This window comes from Notolabrus celidotus, chromosome 6 (assembly GCF_009762535.1).
Source record: "Notolabrus celidotus isolate fNotCel1 chromosome 6, fNotCel1.pri, whole genome shotgun sequence".
Taxonomy (NCBI): Eukaryota; Metazoa; Chordata; class Actinopteri; order Labriformes; family Labridae; genus Notolabrus; species Notolabrus celidotus.
In genome coordinates, this window is record NC_048277.1 from 13014216 (window position 1) to 13041535 (window position 27320).

The 27320-nt window shown below is 39.1% G+C and overlaps 2 protein-coding genes across 3 annotated transcripts in view; one reads left to right on the forward strand and one right to left on the reverse strand.

Annotated features, from left to right (window-relative positions):
* Positions 1 to 1212: 1212 nt before the first annotated feature.
* Positions 1213 to 8414, reverse strand: c6h11orf49 (chromosome 6 C11orf49 homolog). Its single transcript, XM_034685522.1, has 10 exons — positions 8299 to 8414; positions 8138 to 8206; positions 7860 to 7962; positions 6528 to 6658; positions 6239 to 6323; positions 5720 to 5805; positions 5170 to 5377; positions 4507 to 4616; positions 3565 to 3628; positions 1213 to 3367 (listed from the first exon to the last, which is right to left on the reverse strand). The coding sequence occupies exons 1-10, from the start codon at positions 8363 to 8365 to the stop codon at positions 3199 to 3201; spliced, it is 1092 nt and encodes a 363-aa protein (XP_034541413.1). The 5' UTR covers positions 8366 to 8414; the 3' UTR covers positions 1213 to 3198.
* A 2181-nt stretch (positions 8415 to 10595) lies between these two features.
* ckap5 (cytoskeleton associated protein 5) overlaps positions 10596 to 27320 on the forward strand; it is a 33149-nt gene continuing 16424 nt past the window's right edge. The window contains exons 1-25 of one of the 2 annotated variants that reach the window (XM_034685523.1): positions 10596 to 10722; positions 14712 to 14808; positions 16792 to 16985; positions 18896 to 19102; positions 19225 to 19396; positions 19490 to 19619; positions 19716 to 19816; positions 20996 to 21109; positions 21275 to 21379; positions 21668 to 21757; positions 22556 to 22720; positions 22834 to 22962; positions 23073 to 23237; positions 23390 to 23491; positions 23708 to 23818; positions 24189 to 24281; positions 24481 to 24666; positions 24819 to 24913; positions 25004 to 25187; positions 25370 to 25530; positions 25701 to 25875; positions 26240 to 26353; positions 26534 to 26662; positions 26766 to 26960; positions 27059 to 27182. In XM_034685523.1, coding sequence (XP_034541414.1) covers positions 14752 to 14808; positions 16792 to 16985; positions 18896 to 19102; positions 19225 to 19396; positions 19490 to 19619; positions 19716 to 19816; positions 20996 to 21109; positions 21275 to 21379; positions 21668 to 21757; positions 22556 to 22720; positions 22834 to 22962; positions 23073 to 23237; positions 23390 to 23491; positions 23708 to 23818; positions 24189 to 24281; positions 24481 to 24666; positions 24819 to 24913; positions 25004 to 25187; positions 25370 to 25530; positions 25701 to 25875; positions 26240 to 26353; positions 26534 to 26662; positions 26766 to 26960; positions 27059 to 27182 — 3298 coding nt within the window. In that variant the 5' untranslated portion in view covers positions 10596 to 10722; positions 14712 to 14751. The remainder of the gene's footprint in view (positions 10723 to 14711; positions 14809 to 16791; positions 16986 to 18895; positions 19103 to 19224; positions 19397 to 19489; positions 19620 to 19715; positions 19817 to 20995; positions 21110 to 21274; positions 21380 to 21667; positions 21758 to 22555; positions 22721 to 22833; positions 22963 to 23072; positions 23238 to 23389; positions 23492 to 23707; positions 23819 to 24188; positions 24282 to 24480; positions 24667 to 24818; positions 24914 to 25003; positions 25188 to 25369; positions 25531 to 25700; positions 25876 to 26239; positions 26354 to 26533; positions 26663 to 26765; positions 26961 to 27058; positions 27183 to 27320) is intronic. The other variant, XM_034685524.1, reaches the window with a different exon arrangement.

The window sequence follows — 27320 nt, forward strand, 5'->3', positions numbered from 1 at the left end:
CTTCAACAGACGCTGCTACATCTCCTAAGAGCACTAAATTAATTTACTTTGCCATTGTGTAAAGGTGAAAGCATTACTGCCTACAGCCCTGTTTAGAGCATTGAGTAGAATCGCACCTCAGCCTCTTGTGGCTGAAAACAGTATTACAGCAAATAAATAAACAAATAATCAAATAAATACATGAAAACTGAAATAAGGTTTATTTTATCTCCTATTTTGACACAAATTTTAAAAGTTTGAAAGTTAAGAAATAAAACAAATCCTCCTGGCAAAGGACATTTCAAGTATTCTTCTTTGCAACAACACTACAGGAGAAAAAAAACCATCATGTTCAGACTTTTAAAAACTGCATTATACACTTGTCCATCAAGGCATCTGTACCTCAAACCAGGCAAACAATGATTTTTTACAGAAGAATTAGAATGCTAATGTTCATATTCCCATATGTACACAGACACATATACAGTAATATGGATATTTTTTAAATTACACTATAATTGCACTTTAATGATCTGTCAGGGTTCAACACCATGATCGTCTGAGGACAGAGACCTTTTCTCTCAGTGTTGGATTACTGGCGACCAAGAAAACTGTAAGTGCAGACTCTGAGATAGTCTGTTACAAAAGAAAGAACTACAGTAAAACTAAGACGGAGTTAAATATGATAAAATGAAAATCAGACATGCATATCCCTCAGTGGATGCTGGATCAAAAAACACACACAAGTGTAATCTAAAGAAACAAAAAAGGATCCGCACACCAGGAAGCTCCTGTCAAAGGGTTTATTTAGCACAAAGTGATGTGATGGCTTGCTTTATGCTACATAAACCCTTTCATTGGAGCTTCCTGGTTTGCAGTTTTTTCCCCCTGTAAAGTGTAAATGATATGATAGTCTGGTATTAGTGATGAGAGTCCCCTACAATCCTAACACACCTTCAGGCCCAACACTCTTTTTTTTTGCAGATGAAACATCCCAGAATCATGTTGGTAGGTATATCCTGAGTTTAACTGACATGTTTTTATGACACTTTGAAAACTCTCCTTTTGATTTGTGAGAACTTTTGCTCCTTTCATTTTAGTAAAACATTTGCATGTCTACATCCTTTACACCGGCTCATTCATGCACGAAAAAAGGTGCAGGGTTTCATATGTTGTCAATATTTAAAAAAAAAAAAAAGGTAATTGTCTGATATTAAAAGAGACGAATAGAAATCATGACAGAGACAGCTTTATTATTCACAGAAGGTAAAGGGGTTCATACATGTTACATATCATTCACATAATAAGCGTAATGTTAGTCTTCACACATAAAAAAATAAATAAACTAATAAAATAGTGTTGTTATGCTCGAGCTGCTCGGTGTACAAGTTATGAACATGTAGGGGAAGTAACGGAGGCATTCAGTTGAGTCTCTGTTCACAAAGCTCAACACAACTGATTGGAAAACATAAAACAAAAAACATGTATCTGCTACAGCAATCTGTGTTGAACTTATTGTGGAAGCAAAGGCTTGATTTGTCAAAGGACCACAAAGTGTGAGACACTGCTAACCTTACTTTTCACCATGAGACACTCAGTGACAATCAGAGTCTCCCTGTGTCCACCAATAAAAAAAGACATAAATGATTCAAAGCTGAATCATGACTGGAGTTCCAGTTTGGACAAGATTGCTCAACAGAGATTAAAGGACAACAGTAATGCAGACTTAACCATGCCAATTGTTTAACATTTTTACAAGTTTTCTTGAAACTGAATCTAAGTCTGTCTGTATGTGAAAAACAAGTATTGTTTAACATAGTAATTAATATTAGACCATGTTTTTGACCCTTTAGTTAATAAGTAACTACACTGCCATCTACTGACTTCAAAAGGCTATGAACTTGCATGTTACGTTTGCCATTTATTTTACGTGACTACATTTTGACCACTAATAGCCTGTGTAACCAATATGTGCTTTATATTAAAATGCTAATCTATTGCAGCAGAATTGTATGTGTTTACAGCCTGGGGAAAAATAAGGTTTTTCACATAATTTCTTTATCATTAAACATTTTATGGGGGATACATTTGTTGTGACTCATCCATTCTCACTATATTGACGCTAAGAGTTCTGCATGGATTTGCATAATTACAGCGTAGTTGGTTGACTGACAGGTGGGGGTGTTGTATCTGTTTGCCAGGAGGATAAAAGCCCACCTCAACTTTGCCTCTTTGCCAGTTTTTTTGCCATTGTTAGTTTGTTAAAAGCTGCAAAGTGCTCTGCTCATGGTGGATTAAGACGAGATAAGACAGAGTCCTGTCTGTAAGATGGGACTGGATCTTATCCTGTCTTGGTGTTGGGTCTTTGTAAATAATAGTACATAGACTACAATCCAGACCTGCTGTTTTTGTAAAGCATTTTGAGATAACATTTTTCGTGAATTGGTGCTACATGTTTGAATTTGCTCTGCATTCAGATTTCCTGTTTTGCTTCTGTCTTTTTTTCTCTCCCTGTTTGCACCGTTTTTTATGCTTTGTAATTCTCTGATTTTTTGTTGTGAAGAACTTTGTAAACTTGTTAAGAAAAGTGCTATATAAATAAAGTTTATTACTATATAAATAAAGATTGGTTGTTGGAGTCAGCATGTACAATATGGTGACCTCCATCTTTCAGCTTCTCAACACCTCTTCAGACACCAATGACATCATCACTAAGCCTGCATCCATGTTTTATACAGTCTCTGCTTATTTCTACTAAGACTGGTTACATCACAACTCACTCACATAGAGGGGAAGACAAATGTTCTTTTTGGAGACAGAACAATAACACTTGAAACACACTACAGGCATGTGCTAAGACTATTAGGAACAATAGCATCGACAGTGAATCTAAAGTGCATCAAAAAGTAAAAGTCTAACTGAAGCAATAAGTCTGTGCTCTGGAAGATTGAATTACTGTTTTTTTCCATTAGTGTCTGGTGGCTTTGAAGAGAGTGATGATTAAAAGGTTTAACCAAAATGATGATTTAGCAGCCATTATAGCATGTTTAGCATGTTTCCCCTGTAACACCTCACGGCTTAACTTCATGAGATTCTCAATGTGCACTTATCCTCCATTGGAGTTCAGGTTTACAGGGCAAATGAAAGGCTAATAGGTTTTGAAAGTAGCATGCAGCCACAGTGTGCAGATGGAGATTTACATGCCACAGAGCGCTGAGGTCAGTTTTCAGAGGAGTCCGTCTCTTCCGTGGAGCCGTCACTTTCCACCTCCATCCTCCTCCTGTGGTGGATGTGTCTCCTCGGGGAGGCCTTCCTCTGCACCTCCTTCAGTGCCCCAATAGCGCTGCCACTGCTGTTGCTGCCAGGACTCACTGAAATCTGGGCGATTCTGGGAAAGCACGGGACAGAAAGAAAGGTTAACAGAAAAGAAATAATCTGAGGAAGAAATAAAAAAAAAAACAAGACATCAGGAAGAGCACATTAAAGTGTGTTTTCTTGTTATGATATAGTATTCTTGTTAATATTGGTGTCTGTGCAAAACTATGCACGTGAATTTGAGTCTGTTCTGTGTGTGTGTGCTCTAACAGCTTGTCCAGTTCCTGGTCCATCTCAGGGTCAATGAGCAGCTCTGCCTTACTGGGTAATGCTCCTATAGAAAGTAAGGAAAAAAGTTATTGAAGCTGTAATTATAAATGTCCCCGGTATTAAAAAAATAAAATAAAATACTGCCCCAATTCCAAAAATGGTGGGACACTGTGTCAGATTTTATCAAAACAGATTTGATGGTTTGCAAATCATTCAAAGCCTATATATATATTTCAAAATAATGCAAATGTTGAAACTGAAATGTAGTTTTTTCATGAAAAAATACTTTATGCTCATTTTAAATTTGATACCAGCAAAACATTAATAACATAACTGGGTGTGGAAGAGCATCTCTGAGATGCAGACTCTCTCAGGAGTAAATACAGGAAGAGGTTCACCACTCTGTCAGAGACTACGTGAGCGAATAATTCAACAACCTCAGAAGAATGTTTTGGGCTTCAAACTGCAAATAATTTGGGGATTTCATCATCAGTAATACATAATATCATTCAAAGATTGAGAGAATCTGGCGAAACCTCTGTACAAAAGGGACAAGGCCCAAGACCAACACTGAATGGCCCTCTTCCTCAAGCCCCATGATGGCACTACAGTGAAAAAAAAGACATGACTCTGTAGTGGAAATCACTGCATGGGCTCAAAATCTCATCCCAAAAAATGTGTCCATGAACACAGACAGTTCAAAATTTGATATATTTTCTTTTCAGTTTTCAATTGAATATAGGACTCAAATGTTTTGCAAACCAACACATTCTGCTTTTATTAAGCATCCCAATTGTTGGGGGATTGGAAAAGGGGTCATATCTATGTCTTTTAACATGTTTTGGGAATTTGGAGCATAACCAGCAGTTTTGTATTAGTCTTTGTAATAGCAGTAGAGGTGGTAGTAGGAGAAATGTTAGCTTAGTATAAGAAGGAAAATACCAATAGCTTGGTTGATGGTCTCGTATCTGGCCAGACTCATTAGAAAGCTGTAGTAAGAGACTTTGTCGACCTGCTCCAGGGCTTCATTCGTACAGGACCTGGGGGGATAACTACACAGACACACACATAAGAATAAGAGTGGAAGTTAGAGCTCGTCATCATCACTGCTGTTGCCAATGTTCAGATAACAACAGGGTAGAAAAGGAATATGTTTACCTTCAGATAATCTGAAGAGATTTATTTACTTGAGCAAACTTCTCTTGTCATGAATGACACTCAGGCTAGGTTGCAGTTCGAGAATTTTCAACTTTCTCCCTTTTCTGTATTGTTATCATAGCTTTAAATACAAGCACATTAACATTAACATTACAAAGTATTTTCATGTGCATACCACAACATGAGGTTAATGATGGGTTTTGACAGTGTTATTTTTCCCAATTTAAGTAAATTTGGCCATCAAACAGTAATACCTCTAACTTGGAAATACATTACTGATAATAGATTATTACTACTAACAGAAAAAATAGTTTAATCAACATAAGGAAAGAAGTAAAAGAAGGACTCTCTTTCTTATGTATGTGTGCACACTGTAATATAACAGAGCAGGTTTGTACAAAGTGTCTGGTCCCACTGAGTCAGGACTGTAATCTTTAATGTGTGTACCTGTGTTTGAACCTGTCACACAGGTCGTCTATACACTGAGCCAGAGTGGACGGCTCCACCCCGTCATGCTGCTGCTCCTCCTTTTCGTTCTCCTCTGCAGCCACAGAGGGGAGCTGCTCAATGGAGGTGGATGTGGGGACAATGACGGTGTTTGGACTCTTTCCTGATAACAGATCCTGGTAGATCACCAACACACTTTCCAGGAATTCTGCACACACAGGGGGAAAACAGGTCTGTTAAAATAAGCTCTGGGTTAGAAATGTACAACAGCTCACATGGCCTTCTTTTTTAAAATAAAAAAGTTAAAACTTTTTCAATTAGGATTTTCTCTGTCAATACTGATACCTTATAGCACCAGTGATGGAGGAAATTATACTTTTATCCTTAAAATATCTTATCATCAAATAGGGTATTCACCTATAATGGGCTAACCAACCATAACCCAGTATTGAAATGGTTAGACATGTCAAACATCGGTATGAAATGTATGACCTCCATTTGTATGAATCAGACTATAGAGCATCTCATCTGACAGTAGTTTCTATTGTACCTTGGTAGTAGAGCTGCAGCTGAAAGGCGTAAAGGAAATCAGAGAAAGACATCGGACAGTCGATGGCGTCGTCCATCAAAACAATTCTAGAGAACCAAAGAAAGAAAAAATGTAACAACAAATCAGTCAGCCAGTTTAGTACAGCTGTGAATTGGTTATTAAGGTACAAAATTCTCCCAGCAGCACCACACGTCAAGGAAAACTGCATGAACAAACATACCCAAATTATGTGCCAAACAAAAAAAAAAGTAAATGTTCTATGTCTGTTTAAATAATTAAAAACAATGTGACCTTTATGATTTGTTATCATCAGAATGTGGAAATCTTATTTAAGGATTTTAGAGAAGAAATAAAATACATTGAGCTGGTAGCTCATAAAAAATAACTAAACAAGTGGCAGAATAGGACTGGAAAGTATTGATTCGAGTTGTGCTTTGAATGCACTCTGCAATTACTGCAATGCATAATGTTGTTTTGGGAGTGCAGAGTCTTGTTTTGTTTTGCTGACAGTGTACTGACCTGGCTGTGCTCTGCACTATCTCTGCAGGGAAGTCTGGACACAGTAACTGCAGCAGAGACCTGTACTCCTGCATGGACAGTAAGTCTGCAGAATGACATGACAGAATACTCACTCTAGTTAGGAATCAATAAATGAATACTGGAAAACTAATACCAAACACTTCCATTCAACCAATTTACATTACTGACTAGGAGCTATAACGTGCATGCAATAACACTGAAAAATGATCTCTGACTGTCATCAAAACAGGCACCTCTATTCCAGTCTCTCTTTCAGGCTCTCACTCACCCCCGCTCTTGCCGATCTGCCTGTAGCATCTCCAGAAGACTCTGATGAAGGAGGCTCTGTTATGAGGAGTGGCCTTGATGTAGTTATACTCTCTGAAGAGGACGTGGTTACTGTTCTTCACACTGCTGAAACTACAAACATATAAATTAATAAGATATGCAAAATTCCATCCTCTAGCAAAATTAGTTTACCATTTTCATTTATCAAAGTCATTCTTGCCAACTGCTAGTGGTGTTTTGTGTTATGTGTGTTGTGTGTGTTATGTGCATGCTTTTATTCACCTACTTGAACAGGCATCAGGTGTATCCCTCTGGTGTAATTAACTTTATACTATGTGTATTCTCACAGTGATGGCCAACTAGCAGATGCAAATATAAAATACAATGCTTTCTGAATGTACACATCAACTTGTTTAAAAAATAAGACTACTCAAATTTAGGTTACGTACATATGCCATATTTATTCTTATGTAATATTTTTTGTATTGGGATGTATAACATAGTATGGCAGACTCATTGAACCTCGAGTTGGAGTTAAGTTTTGAGTCCCCAGTGTTTGACTCTAAGCCTCCAAAAAAAAATCTGTCACGACCAAGTCAAGTCCTCACGGCTGAGTCTGAGCTGAGTGCCAGGACTTGCTCATAACCTAATATATTTTCAGGGACAAAGAAGACTAACAAAAACAACACAGCAGTGTTTATCTACATCAATTATGAAGTCTAAGTCCTCCTCTCAGATCATTTGAATAATGAACAACTTGCATCCTTGGAGAGTATTAAAAGTAGATACACTGAGGTCTGCTGATCAGATGCATCTCATCATGCCAAAAAGCCAACAAAAGATGAGGGGTGACCAAGTTTTTTCAGTGGTAGCTCCTAAACTGTTGAATGAGCTACCCACCCAAGTCAAAATGGCTCCCAACCTGGATGCTTTTAAATCACGTCTTAAATCTAATTTTACTCCCTGGCTTTAATCCAGCATGAGAGCTTATGTTGGTCTCTGTTTGTCTTTAATTACTGTATTTTTAATTTTACTAATATTTATTTCTACTGTTTGTATTTGTTGTGCAGCACTTTAGTAAAATGTGCTATATAAATAAAATGGATTGGATTGGATATATTAACAGCCTCTCATATTGACAGAACATTTCAAACGTTTCTACCACAGAAATAGGCCATTACAATTATAACTTACTTTTAGTAGCAGTGTATAGCTGAAATGGGTCAAGTTATCAGAGATATAACATTTTTCACTAACCTTCCATTACCAGTGAAACCTAAATCCCTCCTGTACAAAAAGATAGGTGACTGTCTGTGTGCTCAATGTTACTCACTATTCAGCAAAGTAGCGGATCACCCCAAACTGTGTGTATTCCTCTTTATGTTCCAGGAGCTGGGTCACTGCATCACTCAGGTAAAATAACACACTGCTGTCAGCTGGAAGAAAAAATGAACACACAAACAGAGCTAAAAGATGCTGGTAGCTTCAATACGCGGTTCTTTTTTCAACGAAACAGAGCTCCGTAATGAATAGCTTATGGTAATCTGATAGATAATGCACAAAAAAGAACAAAGCTACAGGGGTGAACACTGCAGAGCTAACAGATCTTACCGAGGTATTCGTCTACAGGGACGGTGGAATTCAACCGGTTCATTCTGCTCGTCTTTTCAGGAGCTAGCTCTGAAATCAACATTGATAGCTATTATCGGTTTACAGCTAGCTATGGATACAGTTTCATATTATATATATATTATACAGTCTATGTTTCATACCTAGTAGCTTTGAGGTTTCGCTAGCTATCAAGGAACGACCGCTTATGGTAGGCTTCCATGGAAACATCGGAGTGTTTTGAGTTACATTATTTAACGCCCCGAAACAATACAGTGAACAAAGGTTCCCCTGAAGTGTTGCTCCCTGGTTTTCCCATTGTGATAATCACCATAACAAATAATAATAATAATAATAATAATAATAATAATAATAATAATAATAATAATAATAATCATCATCATCATCATCATTATCATCATCATCATATAACAATCAGGATAACAGGTTTTAAGATTACTATGAGATTTATAATCTGTTTTTTTTTATGCCAGTTTAACAACTTTAGAAACTTTTTTTTTTCAATCACTACTTTATTTTAAGGATAAATGTAATTCATTGTTCCTGAAAACTAAGCATATACAACAAAAATATTGCAACCCAAAATGATCCACCAAGATATCATCACAAACTCTCAAAGGCCTCCCCTCTAGACAAACAAGGATGCCATATACTGCATCTTCTCCAGCAAATTACATTCTTACTTGTGTATTTTAAATAGCCATGTTATTGTTTATCAATGTTTATCACTCCTAGTTGAAAATGATACACTTTTACTGAAGCTAAAAAGATAAATAAATACATTAAAAGAAAGATAAAGGAAAGAAAGAAAGACAGACAATTTCAACATATTTTTGAAGAACCCAAAATAGTTCTTGTTCCTTACATGAGGCTTATTTTGTGATTGTCTGTGGTAGATTACTCTCTAACATAGTTAGGAATGAGTCGATGACACAAACGGGTGCAACCATAGACTGTATAAAATATGGTGCATAGGGTGCAACTAGCACCCTTACAATAGTCCTATTTTACGGCTCTCTGGGTGGGATTTGCAGCTAATCTTTCTACGTGAGTGTAAAGGTAAAGTATGAAATGGACCAATAATGGATAAAAGATGTTGTACAAGACGAGGGTTCAATTTAAGATTAGCCAATCAAAATCGATGAAAAAAAAGTATTAAAACGGGATTGTCCAATCCAAAACGCAATTTTGTACATGTGGGCGGGCCTTAGTTCAAATCCAACCAATCAATGGCGTTGTCTGGTGGCAAATAAGGAAGCTGAATAAAGAAAAACTAATAACAGGGCTAAATGGGAACATTTGAAGCTGTTACATTACAGTCAAAGTTTTTTCCAACATTCTGTATAATGTTCTTGTTTCCACACCTGTTATTTGAGTTTTAAAGCGGTGAAGCTCTAAATGAAGTGAAGGACTGAACACAGGAGTGATGTAGTCAGGGTGGTGTCCCTGTCTCCGCCCCTCCTCTGTCTCTCCGCCCTTGGAGATGTTTCAAAAAGATCTGACAAGTTGAACAGTCTAAACGGAGTACAGACCGGAAGTTAATGTTCGTATGTATTAAATATAAAAGTCTAACATGCCTCAATAAAACAGAAAGATACATTAACAAATTAAATTACATACCAGAACGTTGTTTTACACAGGTTATTTTCTGACACAATTTATATTCAGTGGTGGACAGTAACAAAGTAAATTTACTGGAGTACTGTACTTCAGTACATTTTTGAGTATCTGTACTTTACCTGAGTATTATTTTGGGGGGGGGGTACTTTTTACTCCACTACATTTCTATCGATGCTCTAGTTACTCACTACTTTCGCTTTGAAGTCAGCTCATGAATTTCCTTCACTTCTCTGACATCTGATCCCTAAGACGGTAAAATGGGTTTGTGTAGTTCTGTTTGTCTCTGGTTTAGCCGTACCTGTATATAGTGTGTTTCCAGGAACATGAATGTGGGGCAAAGCATGTTGAACTATGTAACATTTGCTTAATTCCACATCAACATTTCAAATTAATGAAATTAGTCGCATCTGGTGTGAACACACTGTAAGTTGTCTGTGCTTGGAGTAACTTAGTTGCTGTTTTATTCCATGGTATAGTTCTTAGAGATTTTAAGTAATGGTTTCTAAATAAACATAGTGTAACAGAATGTACTCCTATGTATTCTTGAACACATTTATATATTGTGAAAATACAAAGTTTTGAGATTTTTTAAGAAGTACTTTGAATACTTAAGTATTTTAAAAGCAAGTACTCCAGTACTTTAACTCAAGTAATAATTTGACTGAACAACTTGTATTGGAGTAATGTTTGACATGGAGTATCTATACTTTGACTTAAGTAATGAAGCTGTGTACTTTGTTCACCACTGTTTATATTTGGTAAATAAATGCTTTGGTTTCTCCAGATGACGTCGTTGTTTTGTGTTTTATTTTGTACCGGAAGTTATGTTTTGTCTCTTCATAGTTACGCCTGTATAAAACTTAGCTTGGCGTCTCTACAGTGATCCAACTATCAACACCATCGACCTGGATAGTCAGCATCGTATTGTCTCCTAAAGACGCAAACAGGTATCTGAACAATATTCCATCATTTTCTGATTGTGGTTAAATCTGATGATTGACTTCAAGCTGGTGTGTTAGGCTTCTGTGTTTGAGCAGCTGCTGCTGTGAACTGCGTTGTTCGGCCTGGCTGTGTTGGCGCGGATGAAAGGTTAGCTCATAGCCTTATTCCGAGGCAGCTAACGGCGGACACCGACGCTAGAAAACAATTCCCTGGCTGTGAACATATCTTGGACCGTAGACATTTCTACCACTTAAGCTTAAAGGCTACACGTTGGACACGAAAGTCTTGTTTGCCTGCTGAAGCCGCTTCAGGTAAAACGAGCGGGTCACCAAGCTAACCTAGCTGTCACTGTCGTTAGCCCACTAGTTGATGGCGCTCATCTAATTAACACGTCAAAAACCACGGCTCGTTAAGATGCTTACTTCTTACAGTCTTTTGCAAACTAGAAACCGAACTAGTGACAACCATTGTGTTCCACCATATTTAGCTAGATGATAGCCGGGCTTGAAAATGGTTGCTAGCCTTACTGTTAATGACTGGTTGGGTTTGTGGGTGCAGTCTGGATCGTGGGTACACATATGGTGCACGGCTAAATCAGCATGAGGGCTACATTAATTTCCCTCCCAAGTCTAGAGTTAGCATATCGATCCTTTAAACTGTGTTGTGTTTACCGTCGATCAAAATGTCAGTCAGATTCCTGGCGGTCTCCTGCCGCCTCCCACATGCTTACACTCATACCTCCCCCATACTGTGCAACATACTGTATGACCAGTGGTGGACAAAGTACACAGCTTCATTACTTAAGTCAAAGTATAGATACTCCAGGGCAAATATTACTCCAATACAAGTGAAAGTTGTTCTGTCAAATTACTACTTAAGTTAAAGTACTGAAGTACTTTATTTTAAAAATACTCAAGTATGCAAAGTACTTTTTAAAAAATCTCAAACATATTTTCACAAAGCATGAGTGCAGTCAAGAATACATAGGAGTACATTCTGTTACATCATGTTTATTTAGAAATCATTACTTGAAAAGCACAAGAGCACAGACACCTTAGTTTGAAATGTTCATCTGGACTGAAACAAATGTTACATAGCTCAACACGCTTTCTCGGGTTGGACAGTGAATGTTTGTATGTTTGGGCAGAGTGGGGAAACAGGGAGAACATTTCAAACTATATGTCATCATTCTGCATTTCACAAACCTCTAACAAGGGCTGAAGATGCTCAAGTTGAGAATTATAGCTATCATTACCACCTCTAAATGAACTGCCTGATCGGAGTGATGTTTGCTCTGTTTAATCCACATTCAATCGTGGAGATGCATGATATACAGGTACGACTAAACCACTGAGACAAACAGAACTACACAAACACATTTTACTGTCTTAGGGATCAGATTTCAGAAAAGAGAAGGAAATTCATGAGCTGACTTCAAAGCAAAAGTAAGAGTAAAAGTAATCGTTTCCTCAAAACATTATACTCAAGTAAAGTACAGATACTCAAAAAATGTACTTAAGTACAGTACAATTTACTTACTGTCCACCACTGTGTATAATTGGTTCACAGCAGGTTGTCAAGTGAAATTGCACATGTTTTCCTATATTATTGGTTTATATTTTAACATGAAAGTGTCCATTTATATGTTTTTTCTACAGGTCAGGAATTACATATGTGAGCTAGATTGTTATATAGTATTCTAAGGACTTGATTGCTTTTGCCTGCTTTACCATCATACAGATCTTGGGTATTATTATATTGTTTTATATCCATGACCAGGCCACCACATCTACATTCTTATATATGTTCTCAGATTATATCACCCAACCAAAGATTGCATGTCTTAGCAACAGGAGCCAGTTGATTATCAAAATAACATGATCTGTTTATTATTTACTGTATTGTGAAGTCGGGCTAATTCAAGTACACCTTATTAACAAGTACTAGCCAATTACTTCATAGTAAAAGATAGAAGCAGCACATGAATCAGAAGTTATTAACCTACACAAAATGATGAACATTTTCATGAAAAGTCAAAGCTAAGGTAAATAGATTGACCCTATGATGAGTATTAATAATTCATACTATTAAAAGAACGTATTATTGGTGCTAAAGGGTTCCACAACTCTGGGCCAGCATCTTAAATACCTTGATGATCTTTAGTCTTTATCTTAGTGAATTGAATGAGGAAAAGTTGTTAGACACCAGATCTGTGGTCCAAGAAAATTGATTTTGACTCACAGTGCACAATGTTAAACTGTCAAGTTTATAGCTCCAAACCCAACATTTCTTTATTAAAGAAATATGTATCCTGTTTCTAATGCGTATAATAGAAGTGTGCAGTAGTGGCTGTCATAAAAGCATTGACGTCTCTTGGCAAGCCACAAAGCTAGGTTAAATGTGTATCAAATCCTGCCTTTTATGAATAGCCAAGCTTAACGTGAATTTACTTTGTTTTTGAAAGGGATTCAGTGTTATTGTTTGACACAGTTAAGTGTCATTTGAAGTATGTGTGTTGACTTTTTAAAGCAGCCACTGTGGATCAATGGGCCTTGTTAGGCTAAATTGACGAAGTCTGCGTTCAGTCAGTGTTTGTAAGGGTGGCTCCAAGCTGACGGTAGTTTGCAGAGACGTTGCCTGTTTACTTTGCAGGCATGGATCAATATGAAATACGAACTCTTGGTCCCTCCCTGAATGTGCATTAGACAATCACATGCTCAGGCTTTCAAGTGAAAGTGAATTCATGTGAGAGAATGAGTGCTGTTTTTGTTAAAAGCATTACCAATGTGTAAAGTCACTTCTTCAGCTGTATTATGAGAGGACAAGGACACTAAACAGAAAGTAAGAGCTACAGAAGGAAGCCTCTTTTTTATATGAAGTGATAATGTTGGTCTGAAGTATCAAGTATCAGTCAGGCTCTAGTAGAAATTTCTCTGGCAATTAGGAAATTGCATTAATTGCATGGCCAGTTGTTTGTAAGGTATTGATCGCAATAGAAGCTTCATAATCAGCCCAATCTATTCCAATACAGTTCAACGCCATTTTCTAATACCCGCACTTCCTTTTGACAAAGTATACAAGAAGAGACACATGTCTAATGTTACAGGCCCAGAAGACCGGGATGTTCTCTCACAGCTGGTCACATTTTGTGCTTGCCTTGCTAGCAGGTCAACTATTCTGCAGAAACATCAGTTATTGAGCCTCTAAGAAGTGAGAAACATGTGGGTGACATTGAGACCAGGCAAGAGGGCATCACCTAGTTAGTCCAATAAGAATTGATGAGATGGATCATACACCGAAAACATATCTATCCTCTGGAATCTGGATTGGCTCGGTGAGAGTATGATGTGACCTGCTGAGTGTACACATCAGTGTTTTCCTGTCTGGATGTGGCTGAGAGAGAGAAAGACAGAGAGAGACAAAATGCTTATTATTATGATGATGACATTACAGATTTTTGAAATGCTTTTCTCAGTTATAAAGTCGAGGTTACACAATACAAACATCCAGTGATACAAAATATAAATAAGAACATTATTGAAGTAGTTTAGTCGTTCAACATGTCCTGTCAAGTGGAGAAATACTGGAAGGCTGCAGGGGAAATTTTTTGCTGCAGTAAGTGGCCAAAGGGTAAAACTGAACAACACAATTAGAAAGTGGAATTCAAGCAAGAGAATCAAAGATTCTGCTGTTATAAAAACATTGAACCGAATGTCCAACATTGTGTTGACTGTACGCTAAGTAACACCATGTTGGACAGCTGCAGTATGTTTTCAAAAAAGGAAAAGCATGCCATAGAAAGTGTTTGAGATAAAATGTGTGTAACAATGACACACTGAAGTAATACAGAGGTGGTATTGTCGACAAATCATGTTCTCAGATGTTAGGCAAAGTTCAAATCATCAAGTCTTTTTATATTTTTAACACATATAAAAATTAAGCTGAATTAAGCTGTTGACATTGATTTTGAAGTTGACAGTGTTTTCTCTTCCAGTTGAGTACCTTTGGGGAAGCCCACCCCCCGAGTGGCCACCATGGGGGACGATAGCGAGTGGATGAAGCTTCCCATCGACCAGAAGTGTGAACACAAGGTGACTGATTCCCTGTCTGACGTTTGTCCCCTTCTGCAGTTTAACTTGACGTTGTTTAGACAAATGTGAATGCCAGGTTAACAGAGTTTCAGGGTGGATAGTGTTTCTCTTGTGGCCTTTTTCTTTTGTATGCTTTAAACAAACTAATGGATCCTTTATAGTAACTCAGCTTTATTCAAACCTCTTGTATTCTACATAGGGGATTTATCAGAATCTTGGTCAGATAGTCATCCTTAGAAAGCTATAAACTGAGGGTTAATAACTTTTTACTGTAACAAATTCACTCCTGCTTTGTTATGATGCAGTTACATCTGAATGGTCAAAGAATGAGGCTGGTGATAATCTAAATCTTCACGACTGATATTGAGGATTACAGACTTGTCAGTATAGAATAGGAGTCGACTGATTATCTTCCTGTCCAAATATTGGGGGCAGATATCCGGCATTTGGCTGATTATATGTATCAGCTTTTTACTTTACCAATCACAGATAAAATTCACTAATTAAAAAATATGCTACTTTGGCTCCACTGCAGGCGTGTCTTTCCCTCTGGGTCTGTTTTCACCATAGATTGTATAATTAATGGACGTAGTATCCGTGACGTTACCCACATGTTACTGAAGCGCTGTTTGGAAGCCAATCATCGGTGGCAGCCATATTGGAAATGTTGAGCACAACCAAACTGTTGTCGAGCTAGTGTGACGTAAAGAGGCGGGCTTTGAGCCTCCTCGCCAACAGCTACAGTGTTCCCGCCTGTCAATCAAGCCAGCTGTGCCTCTCATAATGGAAAATTTGTAGTATTAATATCTTCGGAATTGCTGCATTGTGAAAAAATTCACCCCCTGTTCAGTGTGTGCCGATCAAGAAATTAGCTATCCAGAATACATTCGTTTTTTGTACCAGGCTGTAAACATGTTTATTTCTGCTGTAAAGATCAACTTTTTTGAATTGGTGTGTATGTGGTTTCCGGTACTTCCGGTGCCAGCCTCAAGCGGACACTCGATGAACTGCAGTTTTGAACACTTCCACATTGACGTCAATTCTCACGGTCAGAGGTTGCCGCTTGGTCTTCACTCACCACTTTGTCTTAACTAATATCCAGCTAACAGCGACTGCTACTGATAACAAGGTGAAAAACCTGAGCACTCGTACTGCTGGTTAATACATGAAACGTAAAAGCTATCAAGTTTTCAGAGATAAAAACTCACCTTTATTGTTGTTATACATATTCATCTGTTAGGTAAACGTATATTAATTTACATATTCCCCAACACACATATGTGTGTGTGTGTGTGTATATATATATATATATATATATAATCAGCAGAATAAGAAAAAAAAATGTTGCAGAGCTAATTGTAATTGAAAACACAGAGCTATTTTCATTACGAGTGACCAGTATAATAGAGTGGAATGAGACATTTCTTTTCTGGTGCGTAGAAGTAATTATTTGGCTGATTAGAAAATGCTTTCAACCGGCAGGTATTGTTTCACCTCTCTGACCCATGTTTGATTTTAGACTGAAGCCAAATGAGAATTGTTGCTGAAGTGGAACCATTCAAGAATAACAAGCAGACTGACCACAGGCTATACTCTGCCCTGCTTAGCCCCAATACTTTTTTTTTTTTTTTTTTTGTATGACAAACAAAGCCCTCGTTTGGGTCTGCTGTACATCATCCAACTCTAAATTAAATTCTGTCCTATGAGCTCAGACAAACTCTTCAGTATTAAGTTCACAATGAGCACGAGGAAAGGCTGACCACAATCTTAAAGGCAAACAGACCGGGAGATGACATGTAACAGAGATGTTCATGTTGTTATGAATGTAGGTCACATCCTCTGTCATACATGCGCCTATAGGAAAAGCAGTGATATTGGTATATTTGTCCACATAAATGTAGTAATAACTATCTATATCTGGTGTTTGTTGACTTTAATTCCTCTCCTCTTTGTGCTCGTTGCATGTACTCTTCCCTCGATTAGGTATGGAAAGCACGTCTGAACGGTTATGAAGAAGCCCTGAAGTTGTTCCAGAGGATAGAAGATGAGAAGAGTCCAGAGTGGGGGAAGTACCTGGGACTGATAAAGAAGTTTGTCACAGACTCCAATGCTGTGGCTCAGCTTAAAGGCCTGGAGGCGGCACTGGCCTTCGTTATGAATGCACATGCTGCTGGAAAGTGAGTTAGAGTTTGAACACTGATTATATCTATCTACTCTCTTATCTAAAAATCTGGAGCCGATGACTCGGAGTAGCAAACAGAACAGAGCGGAGACGTGTGGCTGAGCTGCAGGGACAGATTATTTGTTTAAAGACTTGTCAGATGCCAAAACAGACGACCTGATAAGACTAAGAAAGATTGAAGGAAATAAAACAGACACACGGTCACAAAGCACAACTGGTATGTGGTGATCAGTATGTCACTAATAAAGGTGAGTGGATGTATTAAAGGAATGTGGTATGACAAAACTAAGAGTAGATGAAACAGAGCCTGGACAGTCTTTGTAAAAGGAACAGAAGCTTTAGGACTCAAAGAACAGGACCCAGGCGCTTCGATAGAAACACACCCATCATTCAAACACAAGACAAAAGGTGTCTGTATTACAGCTGTTGTAAGGGCAGTTCAACTTAATAAAATGCTGCTGTTATTATGTGTATCATCTGTTCATAAAGTCAAGAGTCCACCTGTACAGGGTCTGTGAGAACAAGACTTTCTATTAATGTTTTGTCCCTGACACAATTATACAATTCTGACATTTTTTAATCATCAATCAATCAGACTTTATCTGTAAAACGCTTTTCATACAATGACATTGTAACACAAAGTGCTGTACATCAAAAAATATATTAAAATAGAATAACTTAAAAATACAAAAGTAATCAGAAGACCCCATTCTCAACCCCAACCCCCAAACCCACCCCACAATTCTTATGTAGGATTAAGAACATGATACATGCTAATAATAATAACAAAAAAAGAAGTTGCTGAAGAACTGAGGAAACGCTGTCATGGTATCTTAATGAGGAAACACTGGAGGTAAAAGAAGTTAAAACTGTTAAAACTCACCAATAAATAAGATTAATTACTAAGATAAAGAAACACTAAAATATTAAAACCAGTAGAATAAACTAAAAGTAAATGCAGCAAAGTAAAACAGAATGAAATACTAAAATGCTGAGAGGTAATCTGTAAAACTCATAAAATGATAAGATCTAATTAATAATTTTTGTATTGCATGATTCTGTAAATTAATAGTAACAGACTAAGCTCTAGGTGTAACATGGATAGCTGTCTCTCTCCTTTATTTATGAATTTGGACACTACGGTGACTTGCCAGACTTAAGAATGTTATAAAAGCAAGTCTCCAAACACTGTTGATCTTTGTTTCAGAGCTGCTGTGACTACAAAGTGACACTGAGAAAGCCACCAATAAAAATGGCTGACCAAAGTCTCCTTGTCTGCCCCAATGGCTAAAAAAATTCAACCCTATAGCTTCAAAACTGAACAGCAGCATTTCAATCTCACTCGTAAAACCTATAAAATGCTGAAGTTGAGCAATATATAGCAAAGGTTGTGTTTTAAAATGAAAAAGCAAAGTTTATATGGAGCCACAGTGGGGCTTTAGATGATGACAGTGGACTGAACTCATGTGATGTTGAGCTTTATCTTCACAAATCCTACTTGTTTTCACTGATGTGGAAAGTTACTTCTGTACACTCAGTTATTTTTCAAAATGTATATTTCAAGGATGGCACACTGGATTTCCTTTTCCACTTGTTTTTTTTGTTGCTTTAATCATCAGTTAAAATCAAAATCAAAACACAGAAAAACATCTCAGCTTTGGAAAATCCATCACATTTAACATTACTGCGTTTGTGTTGTAGCTGCAATTTTATGGGTGGATTGTTTAGAAAAATAGATGCATTACTGTGTAACAACAAACATCTGACAGGGCAGAACACAGTTAATTTTGCACTTATTCCTCTATCTACATTGGCCTTTTAAAACAAGAGTAAGTTATTTGTGTCTTGTATTGTTATTTTCACTGTGATTTGACTGATTGTGTTTGTTTGAATGCTCCTCTGCAGGACAACAGGTGAGGTGGTGTCAGGTGTAGTGACCAAAGTGTTCAACCAGCCCAAGGCCCGGGCGAAGGAGCTCGGTGCGGACATCTGTCTGATGTACATCGAGATTGAAAAGAATGAGGTGGTTCTAGAGGAGCTCCTCAAAGGACTGGACAACAAGAACCCCAAGATTGTAGTGACCTGCTTTGAGACTCTCAGGAGGGCTCTCAGGTCAGTGCTGATTGCAATCATCTAGCCATCCTTCTTTATACTCTGATTTGAAAATACAATCCCAACTGAGTATGTTTTGTGTCACTAACCTTATATCTCCTCTTGTCTTCCTCTTCCCCCAGTGAGTTTGGGTCTAAGATTGTGACGTTAAAGCCGGTAGTGAAAGCTCTACCAAAACAGTTTGAGTCCCGAGAGAAGGCAGTGAGAGATGAAGCTAAACTTCTCGCTATAGAGATCTACAAATGGATCAGAGACGCTCTGAGAGCTCCTCTGCAGAGCATTAACTCCGTACAGGTAAGACACATTTATCATTGCACTTACTCACCTTATCTTTTTCAACATACAGCCATCAGAATGAAGTCAAATGTCTGTTGTCTGTCTGTGCAGCTGAAGGAGCTAGAGGAGGAGTGGGTGAAGCTGCCTACATCACCACCCAAGCAATCAAGGTTCCTGCGCTCACAGCAGGACCTGAAGGCAAAGTTTGAACAGCAGCAAGCCCAGGGTGACCAGTCTGAAGGTGGGTTAGATTGACAGTAAATTTCTAACATGCTCATTCATAGAAAGTCCTGGCTTTTTGACAAGGTATTGAGTCAGGGTTTTCTGTCTCTTTCAGAAGAGGATGAGGTGGACACAGTGGCAGCAGTGGATCCTTACGAGCTGCTGGAGTCTGTGGAGATTCTGTCCAAGATGCCCAAAGACTTCTACGAGAAAATAGTGAGTTTAATTACATACCTCTACATACCGCTTATAAAGATGATACTCGTAGAGGGATTTTTATCAGCAAAGTACATTTTGTATGTTTGATTACAGCTCTGTTTGCTATCTCTTTTGCTGCTATTTTTGCACCATGCAAAGGAAGCTTGCAGGATAGCAACAACAGATGGTACTAGAAAGAGCTTCACAGTTGCACAAAAACTGCACAGTGTGGAATTTGTTGAAGGCAATAAGAGTCTTCACGCAGGAAAACCTTTCCCCTCAGGGACACTCCCCAAAAACAGTATCTAACTTACCGGTGTGACTTTTATTCTGGATTTTACAGTATTTGGAAAAAAAGATCTGTTCTCAATATTTTATTCAGGCAAACTAGACTATGTTGGTTAGAGGAAACTCAAGGTTTGAAATCTTTAATCCAAATGAAATTTTAACTTTAAGCTGCCATGTGACAGTTGCTTCTGTGGCAAACCAGAAGTGGGTTGCAAAGCTAAACTGAGTCCAGAGTTTTGAATGGATTTTGCATACAGAGATTAAAACTAAGCTTACAGACATGCACTTCAGAAGTTTACAGAGACTGCTTTAATTTTGATGCTTCTACGTGACCTACAAAAGTAATCCAAAGCATCCAAGGAGATTCACTAACTCTTTATACAAGTATGTCGATCTAATACCTGTCACCAGTGTCTATGGTCTGATTCGGGTGAAGTGAATTACAACTTCGGGACCAAAAGAGCCTTAGTTGATATTTTCCTTGGCAATGTTTTACATTGAGAGGTATGATGGCTAAAGAAACATTTAGTTAAAGGAAACAGGAGGAAATGTTTGATTAGATAACACCATTCAGACACCTGCTGGGTGGGGCTGCAAATATCAGCTGAAAGGAAAGCTCATCACTGCAGCTTTCAGGTATTAAATAGATTATTATTTGTAGGAATGTTTCGATTCACCCATAAACAATTCATAGTAATCAAACTCTGTTAAGTATATCTAATACTTACTCTTCTATAACTAACATGGACACCCACACATTCAAAATAAAAGGTCAGTGCTTGAAATTATGCAGATAAGCATGCAGGTTCATCACCACTCTGCTGTGACAGGAATTCAATATTTCAGAATAACCAGTAACGTTATTGGGTTTTTTGTATGATGGGTTAATATGTGAACTTTCCTCTGCAGGAAGCGAAAAAGTGGCAGGAGAGGAAAGAAGCTCTGGAGGCCATTGAGACTCTGATTAAGAACCCCAAACTGGAGAACGGAGACTATGGAGACCTAGTCAGAGCGCTAAAGAAGGTAAACACTCAAGTACTGTACTCTGCATCAGTGCATGTGAGGTGTAGATTGAAGGCATGAAAGACAAAAAAATGAAATGCAATTACGCATGATAACTTGAGTTTTTTTGTAAGAATATACGGTGACTCTTGGACTGTTTACATTCTTTTTTTTCTTATTTTCAAGGTTGTGGGCAAAGATGCTAACGTGATGCTGGTGACACTATCAGCTAAATGTCTGGCTGGTCTAGCCGCTGGTCTCAGGAAGAAGTTTGGAACATATGCAGGACAAGTAAGGGGATTTGTTTTATATTATTACGACAGCCAGTTAGTGTGTTTTAGGTTTTGCATCCCTTTTTTAGAGCAGATCACACAAACAATATTTCCATACAGGAAATGTTTGAGTTGTCAGCTTTAAAAGAGTGAATTGGAACAATTTCAAGAAGAATTGGTATAAACATTTAGTTTTTTGAATTATTAAATAAAGAAGAACAAAAAGTATTTTCTGAGATGATACAACAGTTCCATGGCAGTACAGTATCATCTTTCGAAGGCACTGATTTGATCTCTGTGTTTGTAGGTGGTGCCAACTATTCTGGAGAAGTTCAAGGAGAAGAAGCCTCAGGTGGTTCAAGCCCTGCAGGAGGCTATGGATGCCATCTTCCTCACTGTAAGTCCTTTTACTTTCGAAAAATAGTAGGAGTGAGCAGCTGTTCTTGAATCTCCTGATGGAAAACTTGTGAGTCTGCTTAGATGAATTTATAAAACAAACCTTAGTAAACAGACCTGTTATTCCTTGTAGTAACTTAACTAGAGATATTTGATTCATTATAATGCCATTAAAACAACACATGCGCTAATATTGGCAACATTAAAATGATGCTAACTTACAAAATACTCAAAGTTGGAGGTTCCTCTTCTGATAGCTACTGTTGTCCGTATAGCTAACATACAATCAAGCTGGACTGCCACAAAACCACAGCCCGCATGCCAGAGGTTAACACCACTCGGCGTGTTGCTCCTACCTCCACTCTACACCAGCAAGAACCCCAACCAAGCTAAAGTCAATTTACTGGCATTAGAGAGATGTGTCCAGTAAGCTACACACTGTGCGGCAGAGACGAAGCCCAGAATAGAACCTGCAGCTGGCAATGGATTCCAGTTAAATGGTTAGCATGCAATGTTACTGCCGTGACCGTCTAGAGATTGGTACTTCTTATATCTTACCAAATGCCCCCTTAGATTTCACTTCAGGCAGCCATTTTTTAAACAAGCCTTCTCAGTCTGCTCAGTATGACTCTACAGCGCTGCATTCCCCTAATGTATTCATCCCTAACTTATTGACTGGAGTTATTTATAGAGGACTTTATGACTTTCCAGCCAGCTTCTAATGTCTTTTGGATTGATGGGTTTTTATATTCTGCAGCTGATATAATATCAGAGATATGATGTCTTTTCTTTGTTCCAGACCACTCTGCAGAATCTGTCAGAGGACATTCTGTCTGTAATGGACAACAAGAATCCCTCCATAAAGCAGCATGCCTCCCTGTTTCTGGCCCGCTCCTTCAGACACTGCTCACAGGCCACGCTGCCCAAGGGTGTCCTCAAACCCCTCTGTGCTGCTCTCATCAAGGTAACACATACAGCCGAAATACAGACATTCATCGTGTCTGTAACTATGAAAACATGTAGCTCCCATTGTCAGCCGTGGTGTTTACAGTGTCCCTTTAATTTGGAACGTTTCAGCAAGTGAACGACTCTGCTCTTGAGGTGCGTGACGCTGCTTTTGAAGCTTTGGGCACGGCCATGAAAGTGGTGGGAGAGAAAGCTGTTAACCCTTTCCTGTCTGACCTGGATAAACTCAAACTGGACAAGGTAAGGGCCTGCAGCAGGAGAGTGACGGGAAAGAAAACCCTCATCTGTTTCTGTTCTATGAAGAGAAACCGCTAAGTGTGGTCCTAATATGTTTTATTTTTTTTTTAAAGATAAAAGAGTGTGCTGATAAAGTGGAGCTTCCTGGAGGAAAGAAGGCCGCAGGTGGTGTTGGAGGGGGGGGCAAGAAGCCAGCAGCTAAAGCTGCAGCCCCAGCTGAAGCACCATCTAAATCCTCTGGCCCACCCAGCAGGAGCACAACTTCTGCTGCCAGCAAAGTATGTCTTTATAGGCATTCCATTTCTCATAAATTACAGTGATTTATAAACAACAGCTCTAAAATTTGGATCCAGTACAAATTAGATGTAATGTTAACAATGTTCTATAATATCTGTCCTACTCAAAAGTGTTTTGTGTCATTCCTTTGCAGTCATCAGCAGGTCCTGCTAAGAAAGGCAAACCAGCCTCAGCAGCTGGTGGAAAAGCCAAGAAGACCTCAGACAACAAAGAAATGGTGGAGACCGAACTCTCTGTAAGTCTTACATTTAACTCGCAGTGCATCACAGCACAGTCTGTGGAAAGAAAGATGAACATTTCTCAGACTGATGACCTTGAAGACCTTGATCGTAAGGCTTCCCTGACCTGATATTGGTCCATGATGAAGAGAGTTGTCATCCTTACAGCTTTTGTTTTTTGAAATTCTGACTCTTAATACTTGCATTTTTGTTTATGTGTGTGTGTTTGGCAGGTTGAAGTGTGTGAAGATGTAGCAGGAGGTGTACTTCCTGCTTCTTGTCTACAACAACTGGACTCTTCTAACTGGAAGGAGCGACTGGCCAGTATGGAGGACTTTCAGAAGGTAAAGTCCTTTGTCTTTTTTGACGATTTACTTAATTCCTGACCGATATTGTAACATTTTTTTGTTTTATTTAAGATTGAAAGGTTGTCTGGTTGTGTTCATACTATACAAATGGTTGTGCATTGTGTTTATAATAGAGCTGAAATGATTTTTGATACATTTTCCATCAGTCAAGAAGTCAATAAGTTGACAGTACTTTGATTAATGACAAATCCATAGGTAGCATTTCTTTTTAAAGGAGACATCAGTCATTTATTAGTTCAAGCTTATGTGAGGAAGTGTTGCTTTTCGTTGTCATAAGAAAGTCACCTGTATGTCTTAAGATTTAGACTTTTGTTGAAGTTGACCTCTGTGATTTTGTGTGTTCTAGGCTGTTGAGACCATGGACAAGGCTGTGATGCCCTGCCAGGCCCTAGTCCGGATGTTGGCCAAGAAACCAGGCTGGAAAGAGACAAACTTCCAGGTAAATGCGATGCCACCAGGGCTGATCATCCTCCAGTATTTAATGCGATATGTGTTTGCATGTTTTCAGCTCCTTTGATTGAACTACTGGCCTCATGCTCATTGTTCTCTGTTGAAGTAGTCCTGTTGAAGTTAGCAAGAATCATGAAAGGATATGATGAACTTATTACAAAGCTCAAGTCTCTTCATGCTGTGTGCAGGTGATGCAGATGAAGCTGCACATCGTGGCTCTTATAGCTCAGAGAGGACGTTTTTCAAAGACGTCAGCTTTTGTGGTGTTGGACGGTTTGGTGGATAAGGTTGGAGACGTCAAATGTGGCGGCAATGCCAAAGAGGGGCTGACTGCTATCGGAGAGGCGTGCTCCCTGCCTTGGTTGGCAGAACAGGTTTGAAACCTTTTCTTTGGAAGAATTGTTGATCTTTTTGCCTAAATAATGTTTATCCTTGAAAAAAGACCATACAGCTAAGAGAGATCAACAGTCTTATTGATATTGATTGTAATGTTATTGTATCTACATGATTTGCGTTTGTTTGTCAGGTTGTGTCGATGGCGTTTTCCCAGAAGAACCCGAAAAACCAGGCAGAGACTCTGAACTGGCTCGCTAATGCCATGAAGGAGTTTGGCTTTGCTGGGTAAATGATCCGTTTTTTAAAAGTCTTTTGGCAGATATGTCATCACATCCTTGGAGCATGTGTTGACCTTTGACTCCTTCTTGTCTCCAGCATCAATGTGAAAGCTTTCATCAACAATGTGAAGACAGCTCTGGGAGCGACCAACCCAGCTGTTAGGACGTCAGCCATAACCCTGCTGGGGGTCATGTACCTGTACATGGGAGCTCCTCTGCGCATGTTCTTTGAAGACGAGAAGCCCGCCCTCCTATCACAGATCGATGCTGAGTTTGAGAAGGTAGAGGCTGCATCAGAGAATGGAAGAAATGTCCTCTTCAGTCCATGTGCTTGATGTTTTGTAGTATTGTCAATGAAAACAGCAATACATTAAAAGGAAAAGACTCATACTACACCTTCCTGACATGTTATTAACATAATATGATGTGAGAAAAACAACCCCGGTTTGTATCTTCCTCACAGATGCAAGGTCAGTCTCCACCTGCACCAACCAGATGCATTAGGAAGGGAGCGGCAGACGATGCTGGTGATGATGGAGAGGAGCAGGAAGAAGATGGAGGAGGAGGTGGAGGTGGAGGTGGAGGACAAGACATCCAGGACTTGCTGCCCAGAACCGATATCAGGTAACAAACTGCTGGCTGCGTAGGATGCAGGCTCTGAGTGAACCTGTGCTTACATTATATTTTTTGTTTCCGTTTTATTATCTCAGAAGAAATTTGTCACTGAATCGACTTTGTGAAACCACTAATCTGTTTTCTCTCCTTCCTCCTCACGTCTCTTTCACCACTCTTAGTGACAAGATAACATCCGATCTGGTGTCTAAAATTGAGGATAAGAACTGGAAGATCAGGAAGGAGGGTCTTGATGAGACCGCAGCTATTATCTCTGAAGCCAAGTTCATCACAGCCAGCATCGGAGAGCTGCCTCTGGCCCTGAAAGCTCGTCTGACTGACTCCAACAAGATCCTGGTGAGTGAAAAAAGCCTCTGCCTGGAGATCTTAACCACATGCTAGGAATGGATCTAAAGGCTGTGAACGTGTTATCTGTTCATCTGATCAGACCTTTTGTCAGTAGTTTGATTTAATTGAGATAAGTTAGAATTTTGCTTCACACAGCCACACCATGAAGTTGTTTTAAAGTGATTTTTACTGCACAAATGAAATCAGCAAGTCTGTCTGCAGACTTGTTTTGTCACACACCATGCTTAGATTTAAGACCTTGAACAATAAAATGGACCAAACTTCTTCACTGAGATATTAGTTTAAGACGTAGTACTGTGTGCATGTCTCTACTTGCTGTAAAATGTGTAACACTTTTGTTTGTGGCGTTCAGGTCCAGCAGACCCTGACTATCCTGCAGCAGCTGGCCACAGCCATGGGACCTGGACTGAAGCAGCATGTTAAATCCCTGGGAATCCCTGTCATCACTGTACTGGGAGACAGCAAGGTACTGGGCTCATACCTGAACATCAAGAGTGCTGTTCTAGCTTGTTTCTGATAATCAAAATCCTGTTTAACTTGAAAATGTTTAGACTGCATATGAAGAGAGGCTAAATTCATCACATGAGGTACGAGAGGGTGGACAAGTCTTGTGTTGCTGATGAACGTTCATGTTACTCTTCTGCAGGCTAATGTACGAGCGGCTGCCATGACAACTCTGCAGGCCTGGGTGGAGCAGACTGGAATGAAGGACTGGCTGGAAGGAGAAGACTTTTCAGAGGAGCTGAAGAGAGAGAACCCCTTCCTTCGACAGGAGGTACCCACACATACATGATGTCTTGACTGTCTTTTTTCAGGGGGGCAGTGTAACCCCAGAGCACACGCTACAGATCAGGGAGTAACCATCTGTCCTCACTCAGGTGCTCAGCTGGTTAGCAGAGAAGCTTCCCAACATGAGGACTGTGCCAGCAGATCTGATGCTGTGTGTCCCTCATCTCTACAACTGCCTGGAGGACAGAAACGGAGACGTGAGGAAGAAAGCTCAGGACGCTCTTCCCACCTTCATGATGCACCTGGGCTACGACAAGATGACCAAAGCTACTGGGAAACTCAAAGTATTAAACCAATACATTGTGCTGTTAATAAAAAATAACCAGGTAAATGTATCTTTTGTCTGAAGTATTTAACATCTTATGTCCTGTCCTCTGTGCAGCCGGCCTCAAAGGATCAGGTGGTCGGCATGTTGGAGAAGGCCCGAGCAGTGATGCCAGCTAAACCTGCAGCTCCTGCCAGAGCTGGAGGAGGAAAAAGTTCAGCAGAGCCCAGAGCTTCTTCAGGTTTGTATGAGGTCACAGCAATCAGTCTCAGATTCTCAGTCTTTTCCTACTTTGACAGTTTAATACATGATATAAAGGGCTCTAATAGTTTAAGGAAATTTGTTGAAGTGGCTGATAGTATGCCATGCTATGTGCCAC

What these genes read in the sequence shown, in the direction of transcription:
- c6h11orf49 (XM_034685522.1), bottom strand. Translation starts at nt 8,365, where the DNA reads ATGTTTCCATGGAAGCCTACCATAAGCGGTCGTTCCTTGATAGCTAGC. An exon ending in TGTGACAGGTTCAAACACAG is followed by an intron (nt 4,617 to 5,169) that starts GTACACACATTA and finishes GTGTCTGTGTAG; the next exon opens with TTATCCCCCCAGGTCCTGTA. An exon ending in GACCATCAACCAAGCTATTG is followed by an intron (nt 3,629 to 4,506) that starts GTATTTTCCTTC and finishes TACTTTCTATAG; the next exon opens with GAGCATTACCCAGTAAGGCA.